The sequence below is a fragment of the Mesoplodon mirus genome (assembly GCF_964341445.2).
Source record: "Mesoplodon mirus genome assembly, chromosome: 7".
NCBI classification, from domain to species: domain Eukaryota; kingdom Metazoa; phylum Chordata; class Mammalia; order Artiodactyla; family Ziphiidae; genus Mesoplodon; species Mesoplodon mirus.
In genome coordinates this window covers 44,585,510-44,610,003 of record NC_138983.1, presented here as the reverse complement: position 1 = coordinate 44,610,003, position 24,494 = coordinate 44,585,510, and the positions used below count along the sequence as shown (strand labels likewise).

Here is a 24,494-nt window from a genome sequence, read left to right as displayed (position 1 = left end):
GAGGCCTTCTGTGGTCTATGCCCAATCTGCTCTTTGAATTTCCCCTTTATCCACTCCACGCTGCATCCAAACTGAAATGCTGTGAATCTTTATAAAGTGTGTGTTTTCTTGACTACACGCCATTTTACACCTCAGTCCCTATACCTCCTTGATCCAAACGCTACCATCCTTGCATGTTTCAAGGAACAATTCAAAAGGCACTTCCGTCCATGAAGCTTCCCTTCTGGAAGTTATCACTCCCAACTCTGCATTCCTATAGCGTTTTCCTCTCCCACAGCACCTATCCCTTTCTTCCTTGTATTATAGTTATATACATTTCCTTGTCTTTCGTAGCAACTCTTTAAGGGCAAGTAAAGGGTCTCGTCCTCTTTGATTCGTTAGCACTTAGCTTGGGGCCTGCAATGTGATATGAACTCAGGAACCGATGGACAATGTCGTAGATCCAACACAGAGAGCAAAGGCTCTTCTCCATGGGACTGAATTCAGAACTGGAGCAGATGGGCAAGTTCAGAGAGAAGACGCTGCCTCCTGTTTTGTGACGTCAGTGGAGCTAGAGCTGTGGGTCACTGGAGAAGTCAGGGTCAAGAGGCTGAGGGCAAACTTGAGCAGCATCCTGGGGTTTTAGAGCCCAGCAATAGCTACCAGTGGACTGGATCACAGTTGCCTTGTTAGGATGGCTTTTACAACTCATAACCCCTCTGTAGTACTTCAGATGGCGAGGAGGAGATTCAGACGACTGAGGGATGGTGCGGCCCATCCTTCTCTGTCTGCCTAGCTTCTGACTTACTGCCACCTCCCTCAGCCTAGGTGGACCCAATGGGGCTGACCCAGGACTGATCGGAGGATCACGCTTCCTTGCTTGCTCTGGCTCTGGTTTCCTTGGATTGAGGCCCTCTCCTTCCTCCTGCTGTTCCTTCCTTCCCGCTTATCCATCCCTTGCCTCCTCCTTTTGTCTCTCTCTCCACAACATAAGTAATGCACAGTCCGTGGTCTCACATCTTGGTTCCATCCCTCATGAGCAAAGCTGAGCTAACCTCTCAGCCTCCTTGTCTATAAAATGAGGATGATAACAACCCCTGCCTCTTGGAGGGTCACTGGGAGAAGTCAGTGAGTTAGTCTGTGTTGAGCACTTAGCAGAATGCTGGTGAGGTGGACAGGGTGCTGTGCCGCCCAGATTCCCCTTTTAGGAACGAAGGGGTTATTCCCCCAGTGGTACCCTCAGCTATGAGCCTATTCTGGGACTTTCCTCAACTGAAGAGAGCCACCTTGACCAAAGTCATACCCCGTTCCCAGGGCAGCAGCCCACAACCAATGAATGATGGACGCAGGGGTACCAAGGCCCAGATCCCTTGGCGCAACTCAGGATGGCTCTGAAGGACCATCCCTGCTCATGAGCCTCCTAGTGCACTCAGCTGGGTCTTCCGATGGCTCCCACTTAGCCCACCCTCTCTCCCTTTTCCCTGTCCTGCTTCCTTTCCTTCTAGAGGTGTTGATCCCAAGAGCACTGCCTAATATGCAAATCTCCATCTCAGAGAATGTTTCCCAGGAAATCCAACTGCTAACACCGAGTGGGGTTTAACCCATGGTGGGTGTGTGCATGACAGGCAGGCAATTAGCACTAACATCTGGTCCAAGTTTAAAGGCCTAAGTGGCTGGTGCCCAGAGGCAGGGGATGCTCCTTTGGCTCCAGTACTCGGCCACCTCCCAGCACCTCCTCCCCAAAGCTGCTGGGACTGGGATGAAGAAGAGATTTAGGACCTTGGGAAAGCTTGGGAGGGCTTTTCTGAGCTGATCATTCCTCCTGGCTCCGGGAAATGGTCTCTGTGGGAAAGAGTCAGAAAAGCAGTTCTCACTCCCCTTTGTGATTTACGCTGGAAAGCTCTGGGTGGGTCAGGCTGGCCCGTCCTCCCGGAGCAAGAGGGGCCCACAAAACTTCATGGTCCCCAAGACCTGAGCTTTGGCCTCACTTCCCTCACAGCCTACTCCTATTACATCTCAGTTTGCAGTTCCGCTTTCTGGCTGGGAAGCCACAGAAACTCAGCTTTTATCTTGTGAGTTGTTTCAGAAGCTTCTCTGAACTACCCCTCCCCTCCAGCCAACAACATCAGGGTCCAGAGATACCTGTGCCTTGAAAAACTCTGCCTGCCTGCCCTATTCAGAAGCTGGGGAAGCGATGGCTCAGCAGCAGGGCTCTGGGTGGCATCATCAGTTACTTGTGGATGACTGTGGGTACCACTTAACACCAGCTTGCTCATCTGAGAAAAGTCACGCCCCTACCCTACCGCTTCTCCAAGACCCACCTGGGGGGTTTCAGAAGCACTCTTTTTTTTTTTTTTAAATATCTTTATTGGAGTATAATTGCTTTACAATGGTGTGTTAGTTTCTGCTTTATAACAAAGTGAATCAGTTATACATATACACATGTCCCCATGTCTATTCCCTCTTGCAACTGCTTCCCTCCCACCCTCCCCATCCCACCCCTCTAGGTGGTCACAAAGCACCGAGCTGATCTCCCTGTGCTATGCGGCTGCTTCCCACTAGCTATCTATTTTACGTTTCGTAGTGTATCTTTACTCCACTCTGATCACAGTGTGAAAATCAAATGAAATACTGAAAGGGAGCCTCCATTAGCACCAAAGTACCATGAAAGGGATAACGAGCAGAGATTCCCTACTTAGGGAAGGAGTTCTTCATCTCCTCTTTTACAGGTAACTGGAGAAAACACACCAATAAACAAGAAAACCTGTGGCTTAGAACATTCTGAACCTTTGAAAGGGCAGTCCTGGAGTGAGAGAGAAGGTCCGTCCAGAAAAAGGCTGGTGATGGGGCAGGGTAGGGACTAGGGGCGACCTGATCAGTCCTCTTTGACTTGTACACGTGCCAAACTATGCGCCAATATTCAGAGCTCCTGGTTTTTCTAAAGAAGTCAGAAATCCAGGGTTTAAAAAAAAGTTTTTTTTTCAAATGAAGTCTCTTAATTTTAAAATGTTGTCCACGAATTCAAAATTTGCAAAAGTCACTTTAAATCAAACATCTCTAGGGACCAAATCGGCTGGCTGCCCTTTTGTGGCCTGTGGTTCCCTGGTAAGGGGACCCCCTCCTCGGCCACCGGCCACCTGCAGTCTCTTCCCTGCACTGCTGTGTGTGCTACAGCCGCCTTGTCCACCTCCAGCAATGACAGTGGCCATTCAAGTGACCTTCAGTGTTGTACAGACTTTAATAGTTAATCCTCACAATCTCCTGTTGTGAGATCAGAGAGGTTATCCGCACACACAGCAGGTAAATGGAAGATTCAAGACTAGAACTCAGGCCTGCCTGGTTGCAAAGCCAGAGCTGACTCTTCTACGTAGTTTCTGAGACTGACCTCTGGCCTCCTCCAAAGTGAAACCCGAGTATAGGGTGGAGGGGGAGAGGTGGCCCCAGGCATTCACCTGTCTACTCCGGGGTACTGCAGGGTGAGCGGCCAACAAGTCACCCTGTTTGCTCCTCATCCTCGGGCTCCTGTCTTCGGCAGCACGGACAGTCTACTGTAATTGTTTCCAGGTCAGTCTCTCTAACTAGCCTGCAAGCTCCTTGAGGTGGGGCCTGTGCACCTTCTTTATCCCTGAACCCCCAGGGAACTCTTACACACAGATGTTACTAAATGGCTGTTGAATGCAACTGAATTAGATGCACTGGCCCAGATATCTACTCATGTAACCTATGCTTTTCCTAGAGGCTCTGGATGCTTCTCCTTGTTTGAGGCCTGCCGAGTTCCACCTCTCCCAGGGTGACCCGAAAGCCCTCATTTCTCTTTCTCTAAAATCACAACAGGTGCATCTCCATCTCTCTGGAGACACTCAGAAGGTTCTCAGAATATGTTGGTTGAAGTCCATGGATACTTAGCAGCCGAGGTTCTATTTTGAATTCCTATCTTGATTTCAGTCAGAGTGAAGCAGTGTGGGGTCGGGGTCTGTGTTCTTCTCATTCTACACTCCTCAAAGCAGAGCCCCGGGTGCAGTTTTGTAAAGTTACGCCCTGACAAGAGGAGTGATTGGGACCTGAAATCCAGCCCATGAGCCCCTCACCAAGGCCCTGTGCCAGCCTAGAGGAAGCAGTGCTTTTCTCTTACTGGTGAAAATGGGGTGTCTTTTCATCTTATTTTTTAACTCCTCATAGCTTGCACAGAGGCACGATAGATGTTAGTGCAGACCCCATCTCCCTGCTCCTGGCACAGGGCCTGGCACCTGGAAGATGTTCATCGTCTCCATCTACTGAGTTCATTCAACTCAGCAAGCATCTACTGAGTGCCTACTGTGGACAAGTTTCACCACGGCTGAACCGTCCAGGAAGGAGGAAAGATTAGTCTGTAGGACCTCAGAGCATGTCCCCGCAGGGAAGGCTGGAGTTAACTTCCCATCAAGTGAGCTGGTTTCCCTTAATGTGCTCAAGGTTTTATTATAGATTCATCCTAGACACACCTTGGAAACTTGCTTCTTCTGGGACTGGGACCAAAACGTGCAGGGCCAAGGCCTGCATGTAACCAGAGTCTAAGCAGATAGGCAGGAAAGAAGAGCACAGGGCACATCACACCCAGACAGAGATGTACGAATTGAGTTCTTCACCGAGGCCAGGACTGGAGTCCAAGGGCCTCAGCTGTGGCTCAGGCCTGGCTGCTGAGAGCCAAGGTCTTGCCCTACTAGCTCTGGTTATGTCGCCACACCCCCGAGAGCGCCAGAGTGGGTGGGACACAAGGAGAGGTAGGTAGAGAGAAGCTGTACTCAGTGCCTGGTGGACAGAGGTGGCCCAGGGAACTGGCAGGGATGGAGGGAGGGAGGGCCTGAGAGCGAACAACTCTCAGCCTTCCAGCATTGCTCTGAGAGGTACATATACTGGGCTTGATCAGGTCCAACCCCTCCCCTGCTCGAGTGCCAGAAATGCCCTCACCAAGCAGCCAGCAGATGTTCTGTAATTTTGCTTCACCCGTTTGTTTGCAGAAGTGACAATGATCTTAGAATCCAGAGTCCCTGAAACTCTTCCATAGAAGTCCCCATGACAGGAGGAGATCTGGGGACACAGCCAGAGGCTAACATGTTTCTACAAAGCTTCACCAATTTTGCATTCTATATTATATCCTGTTTGTTACATATAAAAAAAGTTTCCTTAAATGTTTCAAGTAAAATTGATGCTCCAGGAAACAGTGCCAGGTTCATTTTGTCACTCTGCATATGCGTCCCTTCCCCCCCGCCCAACACATACACTGCAGTGTACAGCCAGGTGTGAAGACATCTCTCATCATAAACCTTTTCTCTTGGTGCAGAATGTCCCTGCCCTCCATCTTAGTCCTTCCAACACCAGACCATCCAAACTCTACCCCTCAACTCAAGGCCTTGCTCCAATGTCACCTCTTCCAGGAAGTCTTCCCAGATCCCCTTCAGGCTAAAAGTAATCTCGGCCTCCTTGAACACCCCCAGCTCTTCAGGTGCCTTGTTTATCTCTGATCAGCTTCCACCTGTTAATCTTTTGTGTCTCTGTCTTATTTTCCCCATGGAACGTCAGCCACTTGAGAAGAGGGTCTATGTTGGATTTCCCCCTGAATCCACCATGGAAACTGGCAGTGTATACTCAGCAGGTACTCAAGACATGTACTACTACTACTAGACATTTTCACACGGATGCCTGGTTAATGCAAGCCTTTACTCCGTGGTGCATTTGTGCTTGGCTGTAACTGCTCTATGGTCTGGGCCTGGGGAAGGGATGCAGTGTCTTGCCTTCAGTGTTGTAACGGCCCATTTCATAGCTGAGAATGACTCTAGTCCAGGCTGAAAGGATTCATCCAACAATAGAGCAATATCAAAGAAAACAGGGCCATACCTTAATATTATCTTCTGGCCAAGAGTTCAGCATTGTTGCAAGATGGCCCTTGTCATGAATGGTGATAAACAGCCCACTGGGAAAAGAAAAACACATACACACAGAGAAACCAGTCGGACTAGGAACAGAGCAAAGACTACAAGTACTGTGTATCATTGCATCAGTTAATTTTCACCACAGACCTGGGCAAAAGGGGTCCCTGCCCAAAGCCCCAGCAATGTACAGAGCCCTGCTCTGGTTTTCCTCCAACTCTTCCCCTCCAGAGGGCAAAGAGGTCCATGGGGCCGAGGGATGTACCTACCTGGAGCCTGTGTTCACAGAGCCTGTACCTTCCTTCTTCTCTCTAGATCAGGCACACAGGACCCCAGAATTCTCTGACTGAGTGGTCTCAAGGCTGCTTTTAGGGACTCTGTGAGTCTTTTCTCTGGGTCCCTCCTTCCAAGTACAGACTACACTGCAGTGGGTGGATCCCTAAGCCTGGGGCTATGACTGGTACTTGGGAGTGTGGGTTGTGATGTCCAGACACTCATACACATGGCCTCTCGCAGTGGGGGATGGAGCTGGGGAAAGGAAGAGGGGTGGGCTGCCAGCCTTGAGCCAGTTTTAGAGTCTGAGAATTCTAAATCCAACTTGGCCTTCCAGACCATCATGAAGGTATATTTGTAAGGGTAGGAGGATGAGACATATTTTACTCAACAGTTTATTAGCAGTTAACAGTTATTAACAGTTACTGAATTTTGTGACCCATTATTTAAGTCATGCCCTCGTCAATACTGTAAACACCCATGGCCCTGCTCTTTGGTCTCACCAGTCTTATAAAACTCTCACCCCTTGAGGAAACCCACTTTCTGTTCCCTGGGCATCTCCACCCAGGCAGCCGAAGGCAGATGGAAACAATCCTACTACAGGGCAGACTGATCGGTGCCACCATCCACTCACTCATCCTTGTCAACCCACACAGACTCTCAGTACTGACCAGCCTCTGTGCCTACAGAGTTTCTCTGGTCAAAATTCACTCTTTCCACTCTTTGCAAAGACTGTTTCAAAATCCTCTGTCCTCAAACCTCCAACTGCCTCATCTTCCCCACCCCCCCACCCCACTGCCCTAGTGACCTTGTCTCTGATGTCACAGGAAGCATCTCTGTCAGTTTCCTACCAGTGAATCTACAAACTTCTGCATCCACAGCCAACCTCTTCATTCCTCTTGTTCCAGTGAAAATGACAGAGCCTCACACTGTTGATTATCCCTCCTCCCTCTCTCTGTCTCTCTCAATCTCTCACTCTACTAGATTTTCCATTAGCTCTAAAATATGCCCAAGTCCATCATCTTAAAAACTTCTGGCTCCTGGTAGTGACAGAGTCACTTGGACAGAATAACATTTCTGCAGATAACAATGATGAGATGGTTAATTGTTAAACAATTTATGTTATTGCTATGTTACAAAATTATTTTAAATTAAGGCAATGGAAGTTGGCCAAAAACAGGCAGACACTGGACGGGAATCTACCTTCGAAAGCAGGAATTATATCCTTTGAGATCTGCAAATTTGCAGCTTTGGCCTGAGAGCGGTCTAATCTGCAAGCAACTTGGGGCAGCAGAAAGCCAGAGTCTTACTAGCATGAGGTGTCAGAGAAGTGAGTTGGAGCTGGAAGAGCAGTCAGGAAGTGAAGGGGAAAGTTCTGCAAGGGAAGGAGATGCAGAGAGGATGAACTTCCAAGTCTGTGTGTAAAACCTGCCCAAATCACTGGCTGACCACTCAGGTATGCATACCCAAGGGCCTGGCAAAAAAAAAAAACAAAACAGAAAAAAAGAGCTGCAGCTGAATGCTGAAAGAACCCAGCAGAGATTTCCATGTCTGCAGACCAGTAGGGACAGAGTTTGGAATTTGAGTCTGGCCAAGTTAAGTCCTTCCTAGAACAAAACTTACTCTCCTGAGGAACAGAATAATCCAGAGTTCACAGAATGTAGGATACAGAGAGGTCCATTATAACAGTCTGCTTACTTTATACATGTTAGACATTTTCCATAATAAAAAGTTTAAACAAAACAAGAAAAATACCACCAAAGCCCAAACTACTCTTGACTTTCACGCTCCTTGTTGAGACTGTTCTTTCTCTCTCCTTCCTTCCATAGCCAAACTTCTTGAAAGTATTGTCTACACTAGCCGCCTCCATTTTTTCATCTTCCCCTGAAACATGTCTTTTGTTAATATTGTGCTGCCAGCACTGCTCTTGCCAAGGCCACCGATGACGTCCACATCCCTAAATGGCAGCAGCTTTCTAGTCCCCATGTCCTTTGGCTTCTCAGCAGCATCTGACACTTTGTAAACCACTCCCCACCCAACCTCTGGCTTCTGCGACTCCCCTCTCTGAGTTTTCTTCTGCCTCTCAGGCCGTTTCTTCTTAGTCCCTTATGCTGGGTCATCCTCCTATCAGGTGTTACAGTTCCTCAAAAACTTGCACTATCCCATTCTCCTCCTCACTCTTATTCTTTCTCTATATAATCTCATCGGTGCCCAAGGCTTTTGGCCAGTGACTCTCAAATATCTGTAGACCAGAGATTCTCACCTTGGGCACTGTTGATATTTTGGGTTGGATAACCCTTTGCTGCAAGGGGTGGGGATGTCCTGTGTGCTGCAGAATGTTTGGCAGCATCCTGGTCTCTACCCACTCGATGCCAGTTGCACCCCACGCCCTGTTGTGACAACTAAAAATGTCTCCAGACATTGGTAAATGTCTCCTGGGGAGCAAATGTGACCCTGGCTTTAGAGCCATTGTTCTAGATCCTTATCTTTAACTGCTTGCTTGACATCTCCATTTGTATGTCTCAAAGGCACCTCAAACTTAACCTGTCCAAAACCAAATTTATGATCTAAACTTGCATCACTATGACTCAAAGACAAGACAGAATGAAAATCCAAGACAAACCTGATTCTTTTCTCTTGCTCCCTTTCTCAGTGACTATTATCCCCATACATCTAGTTTAACAACCCCAGACCCCTGGAAGCATCCTTGACACTGTCCTCTCCCCTTTTATACAACCCCTTGCCAAGTCCTTCCTTTCTACTCTGTAATTAGCTCCTGGTTCATACACTTTATTTCATCCATGACACCACCTACCTGGTCCAGGCTCCCAATAGCTCTTCCTTAAAGCACCAAAATAACTTTGTAACATCCTCTCTTGTCTCTATCTAACCTATTTTCTACACAGTAGAAAGAGTGATGTTCTTGAAATCAAAGCCTTACCGTGTGATTTTTTTGGCCGTGGCTTGTGGGATCTTAGTTCCCTGACCAGGGATTGAACCCACGCTACAGCAGTGAAAGCGCTGAGTCGCAACCACTGGACCACCAGGGAACTCCAAAACCTTACTGTGTTATCCCTTGTGATAAATATCCTTCATGTCTTTCCATGGTTCTTGGAATGAAGACCCAGGTCCTTAGCATGGTCTACCGGCAAAGCCCAGTGTGGCCTGGCATTTGTCAACCTCTTCATCCTTATTTCACTCTCCAGTCATCGGCTGCACTGGCCTTCTTTCCATTCCTCCATGTGCCACGATTTTCTTACTCTAGGGCAAGTTCACATACTGTTCCCTCTGCCTGGTACCCCCTGCCTCTCTTCACTCTATGTTTAGTTAATTTCTACTTATTCTTCTGATGACTTCCAAGTCAAAGCTGGGGCTCCTCGTTATATATTCTCAAAGTACCCCATACCTACATACACAAACCTATTACAGTTATTTGTGTGGCTATTTGGTTAATATCTTTCCCCCGTTAGTCTGTAAGCTTCATCAGGGTAAGATGAACATTTATTCTGTTGTTGTTGACCACCGTATGCCCAGACTTAGTCCATAATGGATGCTCATACATAGTTTCTGAATAAGTGGAGGAGTAAGTGAACTATGAGGATGGTTGAAGGTTGAGGGTTGAAGATGAAAGGTGCTGAATAAAGTTGGAGTGAAGGAAACTTTAATGTGTGTTATGTTGTATCATGCTCAAGGGATCAGTGTGCTGGGCTGGGTGGTGCTGGGCTGTGCCTGTGGCTTAGAGTGGGGAAATGCATGTAGGAAGGCAGTGGACAGGCCAGTGGGGAGGAAAACCCCAGAGCCTAAGACTTGGGAGTTGCAGGGCTCTTTCCAGCATGTTGACTGGGGGCGATGTGGGTCTTTGAATTAACTTATTCATTAGGTTTGAGAAAAAGTTCCAGGAGTTTGTTGTGCCATTCTGAAATGATCATGGGGCACTCAGTTGTATCAATCAAGACAAAACCAAGTATCGGATTGGCTTTTTGGAACTTGTCGCTAAGGATCATCTCCAGGCAGTTTGAGTTTGGAAAAATCACACTGTGTTGATAATAATGAACTCCAAGGACTGAAGTTCAGGATGCTTCAAGCCATCCTGAAGTTTAAATAGTGGTACCTGTCTTGGTGTCGGTAGAAGGGTAAGTGGGCCAAGGTGAGCCTATACATCTGGACGCTTTCAAAGAACCACCCCCTGTACCTCCAAACCAGCTGCTGCTCTAAGGTGTGGCCTGAGGAGGTCTTGTTAGGGCTGTTACTCTTCACCAGCTTCTGTTTTTCCACAGCTGCTGCTCTCATATTCATAAGCAGCTTCTCCTCAGGTCATCCAGAGCTAGTCACATGGAACAACAATGCTAACAAAGAGGCCAATTCTTTCCCGCTGGAAAAACCAGGTCTCAGCCCAAGGCTCAATGATGACTCATCGAGTGACCTTGGGGAAGTCATTTACCCACATTAATTAATCCCAATGACGCATTCCTGGCCTTTAGCAGCTCTTGACCCTGATCTGTTTTGGAAAAGTAACTCAGCCGAACAACTCCTGTTCTCAACTTTGCCTTTACCAGATAGAGGCTTAGTAATTACATTCAGCAAAAAGCTCACATGTTAAGGGGTAAGACACAGGCACCATTTTAGACCTTAGCAAAGCTCTGATGCAGTTAATTCTAAACACAGGAAAAGTGTGATTGTGGAAATAATCTGGTACATTAAAATAGGCTCTCTTTGTTGAAGATAAGAAGAGGGCAGAGGGACACTTCAAATGAATACTTTTACAGTTAAATTTGAGCTATTAAAATTTCAAAAGACTCCTTTCTTTTTGCATATATAATTTTATTCTCAGAAGAGATCATACTGCAAAAATAAAACCTTTTGAAATGTATTAACAGATTTTAATCACTTCTCAAAGTGCACTTCCGTCTATCACGTAACTTGCAGCTACAAATCATCCCAAAGGGATCACCCTGGATGAGGATTCTGAGATATCTAGTCCAAAGACCTCACTTTATAAACGAGGACATTGAAGTCCAGAGAGGTGAAGTGACTTGTTTGAGGTCACACAGCTCATAAGCAGCAGAACCTGCTTGAACCAAGGTCCTGAGTCCAGGGCTCTCTCTACTGACCCAGATTGCCTGTTCTCTCCATGGATCTAGTTCCCAACAGACAGCTATGGATATGGACTGAAATGTACCAGAGATGCACACTGGGGCCACTAATGAAATATTTTTCTCTGATGCATGTTGGTGAGGAAGTAAAATGTGCAGAGTGAGGGATTATGATGATAAACAAATGGACTGCAGGTTCCAGTAGGATCCTAGGGGGTTGCTTGCCAAAGTTCCTGGTGGAACTGTATCTAGACCAGCTCAAGAAGAAGATACTTCCGGGGAAGAAAACTTCTTAGATGTCCTCAGCAATCTACTCTCAGGTTTAACCACTTCCACTCAAAGAGTGGGGCACTATTTTCTCCAGCAACACATGGTGATGGGGTTGGTTCTGCTGCTATGGTTGGTTCTTATCTCACTTTCTCATTTCTCAAGTGAGAAATGCAGACACTCACTCCTCGGCATTCCTTCTTAGCGGCTTCAGGAAGCATATCTAGGTGCCATGGGAGGCACAGCTACCCACACCTGCTTAGTCTCACCAGAGACCTCAGGCCCACAGGAGTCCCTGAGGCTGGCGTGGGGATTTTCAGGGACTACTTCCAATAAAACAGATCACTGAAAGTGATAAAGCTGCAAGTGACTCAAGTGAAGTTTTAGAGAAGTGGCAGAGGGAAGGTAGCATAGACGGGGGGTTAAATGTACGTGCTTTGCAGCCACAGCACTGGGTTCAAATCCTGCCTTAGCTCCTTGCTGGCTGTGTGGCTGTGGATAGGTTGCCCCTTCTTCAAGCTTCAGTTCCTCATCTGTAAAATGGAGAACTTGACACCAGTTGCTTCATGCCTTCGCTCTGAGGACCAACTAAGACAATGCATATTTAAAGAGTTCACTGTGGCGCCTGCTGGCATGTAGTTAGTTCCCCAAAAATGGCAGCTCGTAGCGTTGCTGAGTTAGTGTAGTTCTTGGTTAGGAGTGCAGGCCCGGCAGTCAGACTGCCTGGGTCCAAATGCTAGCAAAATGTCCAGGGAGGAACCTGGCTTATAGTAAGTGCTCAGTAAACACTAGTAGCTAATTATTAATTTGTATTTTATATCAAGACTTATACCAGGGCTTCCCTGGTGGCGCAGTGGTTGAGAGTCCGCCTGCCGATGCAGGGGACACGGGTTCGTGCCCCGATCCCGGAAGATCCCACATGCCGCGGAGCGGCTGGGCCCGCGAGCCATGGCCGCGGAGCCTGTGTGTCCGGAGCCTGTGCTCCGCAACGGGAGAGGCCACAGCAGTGAGAGGCCCGCGTACAGCAAAAAAAAAAAAAAAAAAAAAAAAAAAAAAAAGACTTATACCAAGTTAATATGCATGTTTGCCAGGAACTAGGATTTACAGTTATATGTGCTTTTGGTGAAACGGGAAGGCAGTCAAAGTTTGGTAGAAAATCTCGCAGTATGAGGGTCACTGAGTGAGGGCAAAATAGAGTTCTTTGGTGATGCACAGTTGGAGCTAGCAGTTTCCCACGTTCCCTGCAAGAGCTAGTATTCAATAGGGTGAGATCAAGGGCAGCCTAAAAGGGAATACAAGTCGCAAAAGGGCAATATTCACTCGCTCACTCACTCATCCATCCATCCATCCATCCATCCATCCATCCATCCATCCATTGGGCTTTTGAATATCTCAGGAACCCTGTCTGTCCCTTTATGCACATTATCTTAATTCTCATGCAACACTCTCAGACAGGCATCATCCCCATTCTATAGATGAGATTAAGATGGAAGAGGTGTGAAGGTAGAGGTGAGATTTAAACACACATCTCTTGGAGCATGGAAATGTGGCTCCTTTAGGTGTGGGATTTGGGACAAGTCTCTTCAATTCTCGGTGTCTTAGTCTTCTCTTCAGTAAAATGGGCACAATGGCTTCTCCATTACGGAGTGGCTGTGAGGATGAAGCAAGGCAAGTTCACACACACTCTGCACACTGTAAAGCCCTGTAGACATGTGACTCTTCATATCTATCTGACCTTGACCAATATGGTAGGTCTGAGAGGGGCTGTTAAGTGTGCCAATCTCTCTGGTTTCCTGACGGCCCTTTCTGGGTGAATGGGGTAGTAATTTGGGTGCTGAGGAGCTCTCTGTATTCCACAGTTGGATCTGTTTTAATCTTTTCTCCATGAGAAGGAGTCAGACCCTTCCCCCCACCCCCAAAATGAAGGCTGCTCTGTGAGACACTGGCTCTGACAGCTGGTGTCATGTTCTACCACCCCGTCCTGAGGCACAAAAGAAGGCAGGAAGGTGGGAAGCTCCAGGAAGTGCTGGGCCTGGCTTTGCACTGACGTGGAAGCATTTCCAGCTTCCCACTGAATTATAGGCTGCCCCGGGGATCCCGAGGCACTGAGCATCCTGCGGTGAGCTAACATAACCTGAGCACTCATCCAGGCTAATGGATCCTCTGAGTAATTAGAACGGAACGCCCTTGGCGCTCCTGCTGCTGTGAAGATGGGCCTCTGGGTGAGAGGCTGTCGTGGGAATCTCTCATTGTTAATAGCCGTTAACTGGAACAGGAAAAAACAAAAAACAAAAAACCAGAAATAACTGTAGCTACTGATACCTTCCCGCAAGCTTTTCCAGTTTACTTCAGGGAAGCAATTTTGGAACTTGAGGGAAGAAAAAATATATACAGTAAATATGACAAGCTGCCAACCTATGGAATCAGGGCTTAAATGAATGTATTCCCTGCTTTACAGAACATTCCTGAAAAGTTGTGAGTTAATAAAATATACCTAAAATAATACCGTATGTGTACTCGGGAGGTTGCTGTTTAAAGGGAAGCTGCAGAAAATTGTTCAGGAACATAAATTACTGTCCCCTGATTTATGGCTTTCACAAATTTGGACTTTCCTATTTTGGTTTCTAGAAACAGAACCCAGGTTCCTTCTCAGCTGATGCTTGGACACCAGGGCCTGAGAAGGAGGGACCAGAGAAGGGGGCAGCCCCCTCTCACATGGAGTTTTGGGGTAAATGTGTGACCAGGGAAGGGAATGGATTCATGCTTAACAAAAAGTAAACACCTACTTATTCTTTCACATACGTAACTCATTTGGCCTAAAAGACATATTTGTTACAGGCTGTTCATCCTGCAACAGGGCTGACCTGACACATTGGGCTGGAAGCGTTTAAAGGCCAGTATATGATTCACCATCTTCTCTTTTTCCTTTGTTGCCGCCATCTGTACTGTTCCAGACGAGGCTACCTCAGGACCTGGCTCTGAAGTGAGGAAGACGCTGAACACAGCCCCCAGCTGACCCACGGGACATGATGCAGAAGCACAGAATAAGCTTTAAGGGATGTTTGTTCCATAGCATCATGTAGCCATGGTAAACTCTGTTCCACAAAACCTTTCAGAGATGCCCATTTTGTTAAACGAGATATTGGCATTCTGGTTAAAGCAGAGGTGAGAGCCTTCCTTCTTGGAAGGTCTTCTCACTACTCTTCATCTCAGTAGTCACTGTTCCTACAACGGACCTCAGGCAATGACAGCAGAGGAAAAGAATTCCTGATTGGAGACGGTGCTACGGCACTGCAGGTTAGTGACTGTTACTTAGAAAAGTATATCTTTAATGCATAGGTCCTCCTACTAGACTATATGTCCCATGAGGGCAGGACGACATCTGTCTTGTTCACTGCTGTAACCTTGGGGCCCAGCATAGCACCAAGCACACAACAGATGCTCTAGAAGCAACATACATGTTGGGTATGCTGAGTGGTGCAGAAGTGGGTGCTGAAATGAGACACAGCTGAGCCTTTATGTTTTCAGTTATAAACTGGGCACATAATAACACCTACCTCGACGTGCTTCTGTGAGGATTCAATGAAATAATAGATCAGGTACCTGGCATAGTGTTTGGCGTGTGGTAAATGCTCCATAAGTGGTAGCTGATATTGGTTACTTATGCTAGAGAGCAATAACATATCCAAATATTTTCTGGGTGACAGAAAATTCCAAGCCAAGAAAATGAAACAACTGTGAATTGAATTGTGTCCCCCTCAAAAGATACACCGAAATCTTAACCCCTGCTACCTGTGACCTTCTTTGGAAATGGGTCTTTGCAGATGTCATTAAGGTGAGGTCATCAGGGAGGCCTTTCATCCAAAATGACTGGTGTCTTTATGAGAAGAGGTGAAGACAGAGGGAGACACAGGGAGAAGATGGCCACGAGGTGATGGAGGCAGAGACTGGAGTGAGGCATCTACACGGCAAGGAATGTCAAGGACCACTGCCAAACAACAGGAGCTACAAGAGGCGAGGAAGCGTTCTCCCCTACAGATCTCGGAGAGACCTCAACTCTGTCGACACCTGGATCTCAGACTTACAGCCTCCAGAACTGTAAGACAATAAACTGCTGCTGTTCTAAGCCACCCTGTTTGCGGTATTTTGTTACAGCAACACTAGGAAGCTAGTACACCAACATCCAATTTGTGTGCAGTGGCCATGAGCAGTGGTGATCACGATTCCTTCCCTGAACCTGTCTTAAAACTCAGTCTGTTGGAATTTCAGAAGGGCAAGCCCTGGTGAAGTGTCCTCCCTCCCACAGAGGCCTGTAAATTACATACTATCTCCAGTTTCCATCAGGAGCCAGAAAACCCCCTTGAATTTTAGAATTCAGTTACACGAGAGAGAAAGAAAAACAAAGATAACGTTCACTTAGGAGAATGTTATTTCTTGAGAAAAAGACTCTTAACCCTTATCTCCGCCTGCTGAGGAGGGACCCTTAGAAGTTTCCAGAATAGAAGTGAGAAAAAAACCCCAACAAAACCCACTCAACAACACAAGATTCATTCAAGCTTCTTGGCACCAAGTCGAACAAAAAAGGAGGACTTAATTAAAACAGGGTCAGCGACATCAGGCAAACCACCGAGGCCGGGCTCAGGAGGAGGGACGTGAACTTTCAACTTTGGAACAAAGGCTCGCTGTTGCCACGGAACCACCATTCTGCACATTTTTGGCAGCCAGGGAACCTGTCCTCTGAAAACAGGCAAGAGGCTATTTTTAAAACCCAGCAACAGCCTCCCGGACTCAAGAGCACAGCAGGAGAAAGTAGGTCTGAGAAGTCCCAGTGCCTGGCTGCCCAGCACCTGGTAAGGCAGAGCCTGAGGATACAGCGAGGTAGCCATCGTGCCTGGGAGAAATTAGGAATCACGTTCTCCCCTGGTTCTGTGAAATGTCCCTGGGGGCATGTGAATAAAGCGGGGCGGGCACCTGTTAGTGGTAGGTCACTCACCATCCTTCTTTGGTTTTAGTTTCTATCTTGAGGGACATTTTGATTATTTTTAACCCACTGAACCATAGCTAATTTCCTGGACCTCGGACGGCCCCTCCTGTTTCCCATTCTGTCTCCTCTTAGGTGGGCACGTGGCCCCTCCCACCCAGAGGAGGCCCCCTTTCCTTCCGACCCTCCCAGATGACACTGAGGTGGAGCGTGCCTGTCTTTGGAGTGAGATGTAAAGGTGAGGACGGTGGTTCCGCCCACGTGACTCCCGCAGCGGGGCCTCGGAGTGGGCGGGACTTCCTTGAGAGTACTGACTGCCTTGTCCCCTGCTCAGGCTTCTTGCATCCTGCTTTAGGCATCCAGCACTGTGCCGGGCACATGGGAAACAAGGAAGCGTAGGGCTTTACCTTTGATCCAATGGAGTTTTTTGTTCTAGGCAGACTAGGAAAAAAAAAAAAAAACGGTATAATGGAGACATGATTGGAGGATGGGGAGAACCATGGAACAAGGAGTTAACAAGGATGGCTAAATCACAGTGAAAGAGCAGCAGAGCTGGGCCTGGAGCCTCCACGCTAGGGCACTTTGGCCCTTCCCTCTCACCCTCCCTCCTCTTGCTGCTGTTGGGACAGTTTTCCCCAAGAAGACCTGAAGCATCTTAAGAGCAGCTCCACCTCCAATGAGTTCCATGGGTCCCTAGTACAGCCCTATAAACATTGTGTCCACTTCAGACGGGAATCTTTGAATAGATTCCTTTCTCTCCTTCCCTGTGTGGGAATGGAGTGGTTGGGAAAAGGGCACTAGAAAATTTCTGCTACTATAGCCAGCTATGTGAGTTTGAAAAAGCTATCAGACCTCTCTGAGCTTGTTTCCCCATCCGAAAAATGTAGAAGGTAGATCGGATAACCTCTAAAAATCTATGATCCTATGACATAACCTAGCAAGACCTGCAGACTAGACCTAGAACAGTTGCAAGAGCATGAATTTACAGCTAGACAGACCTGGGCTCAAATCCCAAATCTTACCCTTATTTGCTGTGCAACCTTAACAAATTACTAACCTCACTGAGTGTCAGTTGCTCATTACTAAAATGGGGCGCTAATTAATAGGTGATTTAATAATTAAATCCATCTCACTAAGCTGGTGCGAGCGTTAAGTAAAACAACACGATGTTGGTCACAAGTAGCCTTTTGAAAAATCTTAAGTTGGAACATACGATGTATTTCTCAAAGGAATGAATGGCGGTTTCCCTCCAAGAGACACAGAAATTCATGCTGTGGTTCCCAGGTAGGGCGACTACATATTCTGGTTTGCCTGTGTCTTGAGACAACTATTATTTGGTTTTCTTTTTCACTGTCAAAAACTTACTGATCTGCAGGTCCAGCCTATTAAATTTAATACTGCAAACGTCTATTGGGAGCCTAGTATGGAAAGTCAGGGTCATCTTTTTGGTGGCGTCATTTTGAACCCTTCCCCTGTGCAGTCATTAATTTTAATCCTACTCGCCACATAAAGTATCTGTGAAGTGGCTTGTAGCACCCAGTCTTTTGCTCTCTATGACTTTATGGAACAGTCTACAACGTACCCTGTGCCAAATTCTGTAGAGCTGGTGTTGAACCCAGACAGAGGATGGAGACTTGAAGTTTCTAGACCTGTAAATTTCAGGCTTGTCTTGGCTCCTTGAGGGCCTGCCTGATCTTTGGCCTCAAGTAAGTCATGTCATTTTTACCTCAGTTGCAACAAGTAAAATGTAGGAAAGAGAGAAAGAGAAGACAGCGTTTGTTTAGCTCCTGCTATGGTCTGAATGTGCCCCTCCAAAATTCTTATGTTGAAATCCTAATGTCCAATGTGATGGTATTAGGAGGTGGGGTCTCTGGGAGGGGCATTTGGGTGGAGCCCTCATGAATGGGATTACTGCCCTTATAAAAGAGGCCTTGGAGAGTTCCCTAACCCCTTCTGCCATGTGAGGGTATAAGGACAAGTCTGCCACCAAAACTGAGCCCTCATCCCACCATGCCACTGCCCTGATCTCGGACTTCCAGCTTCCAGAACTGGAGAAATAAATTTCTGTTGTTCATAAGCCACCCAGTCTGTGGTATTTTGTTATAGCAGCCAGAATGGACTAAGACAGCTCCCTCTGGGAGCATGTTACAAATGCTACACCATTTACTCATCACCACGAGTCTAGGAAGCTAGGAAATTCTCATTTACACCCGGGAGAACTGAGGCTCCATGAGGTCGCAGCGCTGAGACAGGAAGTAGTGTAAGTAGTAAGTACAGGCAAGCAGGTAAGAAGCCACCGAACCTTCATGTCTCTCTTGTTGAAGTTTCGGGAGATACTTGTAAAACACTAAAGTCCTTCAGAAGACAGGCTCCTACTAACATAGAGAAAACCTGGAAGAGGTTTCTAATGGTTTCAACTATTTTTTTTCTTCCTGGAATTTGCAACTATCACTTGTTGCTCTAGTGTTTTTGATTATGAGATGCCTTTTGGCAGGAGAAAATTGTTCGAGTCGAATTCCAAGGGTTGGGGCAATTTTTCCCTCTGTTCTCCTCGAATAAGAAGGAGCCTGAGAAGGTGTACAAACAGCTGTAGAAGAAAGTGTGGTTTTCATTTCTAAGAAAGCGTCCATACATGGAAAGCTGATGAAGAGTGCCCTGGTTACCATCACATCATTAGCTGACTGAACAATTTATAATTGGGAGGGAAAAAAAAAGGCTGCATAGATGAAAATTTCCGCTGAAACTGACACCCCTGTCCAAATAACAAATCACTTAAGAATCTGAAAATTCTAATTTTGCAACTCACAGATGCTTCCAATTAGAACAAGGAAGGTTAGTGTGGTTTCAGCTGCTACTTGAAAATATTAAAACAGGCCAAGAAAACTCAGGCAGAGATGGTACAAAGGAGTTTCTTTTTCTACTGAAATATTTACTCTTCCAACAATAATAATCACAGAGGTTTCAGGCCCCGTTTCCTCTGAGAAGCCACACTTAACACTCTTCACTTTCTTTTATGGCTGTGAACATGGCACAGACCCACACATGCCTCCACTTTATAAAACAAACACACACCTTCCTGCCATCTAGAAGGTCTCTAGTTAATCTGGGTCTCTGGGCAATAAGTTTTTGGAACGCGGCTCTGTTCTAACATGAACTTCTGATTTATCCAAGCAAATAATCGTTAAACCTGAGAGACTGAAAATTCTCTACCTCTGACTCAGAGGCCCTGCCAATGAGTCATTTGTTTACAGGTATGTGCAAGATCGGGAGAGAGAAACATCTTGTTTTTCTGAAGCAGGTTTGAGAAGTAGTCCCACATACTTTTTCCAACTGAGTCATAAATCTCTGTAGCCTCAGCTTGAGAAACAGGCTACGAGCACAGGACCCTGTCGAGACCCACTGAAACAATAGGCCCCTAAGCCAAGGGCAAGCTGAAGTTGTAAAAGCTCGGATCAATTTTATGCTAGCATTTATGAGACAATTCTATTGGTAGACATCTGAGCCCTATCTTGAAGCAACTTGTAAGCGGAAGATTCTGCCCACTTTAATTTATCGTATAAACATTTCTGGAGCTATCACTGTATATTAGTCATGAAAGCTGGAATTTAATAAAAGAGAACAGAATGCAGTTTTCAGAGAGGACAAAAGTTCACTGGGAAAACATATGTGCAAACCTCAGGGACCCTGATCACTGGAAGCGAATGCAAGAGACAGCTAAGTGCCTGGAACCAAATGTATGAAAGGGCTACTCATCAGGTATAATTAAGCTGGGGTGAGGTGGGTGCGGGGCATTTGATGTAATTTGTCATTTTGACTGAGTTTAGCCTCCAAACTATAAATCTTTTTAAAGGAAGAAGTCTCAGAAAACTCAAGATCCGGAAGGTGAAGGCCAAGAAAGTATTTACTCTGAAATGACTGGGAAACGACGTGTGTTCCAATTGGACCCACTGAATTCAAAACACTAGAGTTATTGTGAAGCTCAAGAGCAGAAGCTCAGACTTAGGCTCAAATCTCATGTATTCTGGTTAGTAGCTGAGTGACCTTGGCAAATGATTACATCTGAGCCTCAGTTTCTTCATCTGTTAAATAAGGATAATAAAACATTTCTAATCAAGTTGCCTGAAAACGATGAAAAGAGATAATATATGGAAAGCAGTTAGTACAATGCCTGGTACATTTAGTAAGTGCTCAATAAATAGAAGCTATTTTTACTATTACTCCATGTAAACTCTCCTAGAGAATCATTGGTATCCGAGGCTTACCATTAGTAGCAGAATGTGATGAGGAAGGCTGAAAAAAGTTGACTTGATCCGATTAGGTAGGTATGAACTATATGCTTGCAATATTACTTCTGTTTCTCTATTAGAATACCTTGGGTCTATATAGCTAAACCCCAAACTATTAGATGCCAGAAATATAAAATGGGAAGCTCAATCATGACCTGTTCATGAGACTGTGCCACTATGAAAAATTTTTACTGTTATGCTGAGAAACACAGCAGGTCCAGTCTTTCTTTTCTATTGGCTGTGTAAGCTAAGCACTCATTCATGAATTATTTCAACAATTACTTATTAGACCCCTCTTTGTGACCTGTTCTAGGCATTTGGAATATTCACGTCAGTTAACAAAACAGACAAAGGTCTCTGCCCTTATGGAACATATATTCATTCATTCATTCATTCTAGTATATGGGAACTGCCATACTAGGAGTTAAAGAAAGGGAAGGGCAAAGTTACAAAGATGAATGAGACACACTGTCTGTTAAGCTCCGTCAGATAGAGGAGAGAGTGATGGAGCAGGTCTGTAAATAACTACTGGATAACAATGTAGTAAGTTCACTAGTAGAGTATTAGCAGAGGCCACTGTGGACAGACATAGAAGAAGGATCAAAATATTCTGCAAGCAAGAGTGTGGGTACAGAGACTAAGGAGGTGGCAAGAGATGAAGACATTTGGGATGATTTTAAAGGGTACGTGGGAATTTGTCATTGGGTAAGATGGGGAAAGGCCATCAGGCAAAGTGAACATCTGCTGGTTTCTGTCAGTGAGGGAAGCATTTGGTAGAATGTAAGTTTAAAAGAAAGTATAATGTATAAACTAAAGTAGCTTATTTCAGAAACTCAACTGTTATCAATCATGGAATAATTAAACTCTGGTTTTTGTTTTGTTTTAAAACTAGGACTAAGTAGAAAACAGCTTTTATTTTCCCCTAAGTTTTCCCATCAGATGACAACAGCTGTCAGCTCCAGCTTGAGTTTGATTTCTGATGCTCTGCTTACCCAGAGGAGAGTTCATGAAATTATGGTCCACGTGCTACCAATATAGTCCATAAATTTCCTGTAGGATAATGAGTTTGGGTAGTTTATTTTATTTTATTTTTTGTGGTACGCGGGCCTCTCACTGTTGTGGCCTCTCCCGTTGCGGAGCACAGGCTCCGGACGCGCAGGCTCAGCGGCCACGGCTCACGGGCCCAGCTGCTCCGCGGCATGTGGGATCTTCCCAGACCGGGGCACGAACCCATGTCCCCTGCATCGGCAGGCGGATTCTCAACCACTGCGCCACGAGGGAAGCCCCAAGTTTGTAGTAGTAGTTTTAAAATGGAGATTCTTGTGCCCCACTCCTGACACAATGAAACAGAATCTTGGGAAAGGGAGCTAGAGTCTGTAATTTTTTAAAGTGGACTCTTACAAAAGTTTAAAACCACTGGCCTGGGTAGAGGTTTACTCTCAAACACCACCCCCCCATTTCTGGTTTGATCATCAAAATCATTTAATTACCTATCTACCCTAATTCTAGCCAGCACTTTACCTGATTTTGCTCTATTACTTGAATTCAAATTTCCTGCACCGTCTTTGTCTAGAGAGAGAGAGAGAAAAGTTTCTCTGCCCCTTACTACTCGTTACCCCACTCCCACCCCCATATGAGCCAAGGAGGTTCACTCCAGCTTCATCTATTCTTCCAATCAGTGAAAAAGTTACCATGACAACCTCACATCCACGTCCCTCCACTTGGTTGCACACAAGAAGCACAGCTGGCTCACGCAGGGTCCATACTGCACCTGCAGGCAAGGGCAATCTATTGCACCTATTTGTGGTGAGGATTGGACATTGTTATTAATCTTTTGGAACCAAAGATTCTGGAAATGCAGGTCATGATCTCATTCCATTCTCGCTGTTGATTTCTTCCCAATTGATAGGCCTGGATTTGGAGATAAAGTTATTTTGCAAGTAACAGATAGTCTGTTCTTTAATTATACCAGTAACATAGAGACTTTTTGCAATTACTTTTACCTCTCCAGCCTCGCTTTTAAATTCAGTTAAATTCCAGAAACAGTTATCGAATGGCTACTATGTCCCAAGTCCTGGGCAAGTCTTCCTGCTGAAGATTCTTAAAGGAACCAAATGTAATTTACATTAACATTTTAAAAAATTAGGACATAATGAATTTTAAACCAAATTACAGAGGTAAAGCTCTTTGTTTTTAAGGAGCCATTAATAATAGAAGCTCACTCCCCAAAGATCTATTAGAAGTCATCAGGAAAATAAGACTCTAAGTTTCTTCTGTCCATTGATCCTATGCTTCTATCCATTGGTCCTTCCATCCATCCTTCCTTCCATCTAACAAGGAGTGTACTCAGGCTCTGTGCTGGGTGATGGGTGCTGGGTATCCAACGATGAGCTAAACAAATATGGTTCCTGCCAGTCGGAAGCTTATAGTCAGTCCAGTCGTGGAAAGAGTCCTGAATGACAAATAGAAAGCTGCCAACTCCAGGTGCAGTTCTCTCTCTTACTATTTGTAGAGAGCCTGGGGGAGTCAACCTCTGGATCCCCCATTTCGTCACGTGAAAGGGGCTGCCCTGTGTTTCACAGAGCAGTTGGCAGGATTGTATTTAAATTCACCTTCAAACTTCAAAGTGTTATATAAATGTAAATAATAATTACGAATTAAGTTTGATTCAAATGGCGGGGGAACACCTACCTATCTCTCTGCACGGCAGTAAGGGAATAAAGAGTCAGGAGACCTGAGTTCTAGTCCTACTGTTTCCACTGATTTGTACCCCCGGTGGGGAGGGTGTCATGTCCCCTCTTGGCCTCGGTTTGAGCTCTGTGATCCTGTCACTGTAGGATGCAAAGAGAGGCAAACTGACAGAAATGCTGAGTTCAAGGGTCTCTTAAGAGGGAATCTATTCCATCTCTTTACAGACAAGGCCTCACCTAAGACTTCCTGGAGAGATGTGACTCTTCTCAAAGTCCTCTTAGGAGGCGAACGTCTCAGCCTGTCTTGGAACATGGAGCGGGGAGTTGTCTGGGAGCTGTCGGGGGCACACAGGTAGCATCTGCGTTGGCTGTGCAGGGGGTGCGCTTAAATGCGGAGCCATTGAATAACCTGATACCAACTCAAGGACGTATCATGGGAGCAGGATCCGTGAAGTGCTTGGTGTGTCCTTGCTATGTGCCTGAAGGGCTCTGCCTGTGCGGGTGTGAAGATCCTGCCAAGGTGCAAACCCTGGCTCTCTTCCCGTGGCTCTCTAACCGGGCACCCTGACACGGCCCCCGTCTCCCCGCAGGGGACTCCAGCCGAGACTGATGCACGCGGGCTCCTGCAGATCCCTGTGGCTAATTTCATTCAGTCTAAGGAATGTGTTTGCTTAGCTGTCATTCTTTTCTTTTATAAATTTACTTATTTATTTTTGGCTGCGTTGGGTCTTCGTTGCTGAGCGCGGGCTTTCTCTAGTTGCGGCGAGCCGGGGCTACTCTTCATTGTGGTGTGTGGGCTTCTCACTGCAGTGGCTTCTCTTGTTGCGGAGAGTGGGCTCTAGGCCCATGGGCTTCAGTAGTTGTGGCACGTGGGCTCAGTAGTTGTGGCTCACAGGCTCAGTAGTTGTGGCTCACGGGCTCAGTAGTTGTGGCGCATGGGCTTAGCTGCTCCGCTGCATGTGGGATCTTCCTGGACCAGGGCTTGAACCCGTGTCCCCTGCATTGGCAGGTAGATTCTT

General features: G+C 46.3%; 1 protein-coding gene across 1 annotated transcript in view; it reads right to left on the bottom strand.

Moving 5' to 3' along the window:
- ME3 (malic enzyme 3) overlaps nucleotides 1–24,494 on the bottom strand; it is a 104,606-nt gene that overhangs the window by 58,500 nt on the left and 21,612 nt on the right. The window contains exon 3 of the mRNA XM_082626456.1: nucleotides 5,854–5,929. Coding sequence (XP_082482582.1) covers nucleotides 5,854–5,929 — 76 coding nt within the window. The remainder of the gene's footprint in view (nucleotides 1–5,853; nucleotides 5,930–24,494) is intronic.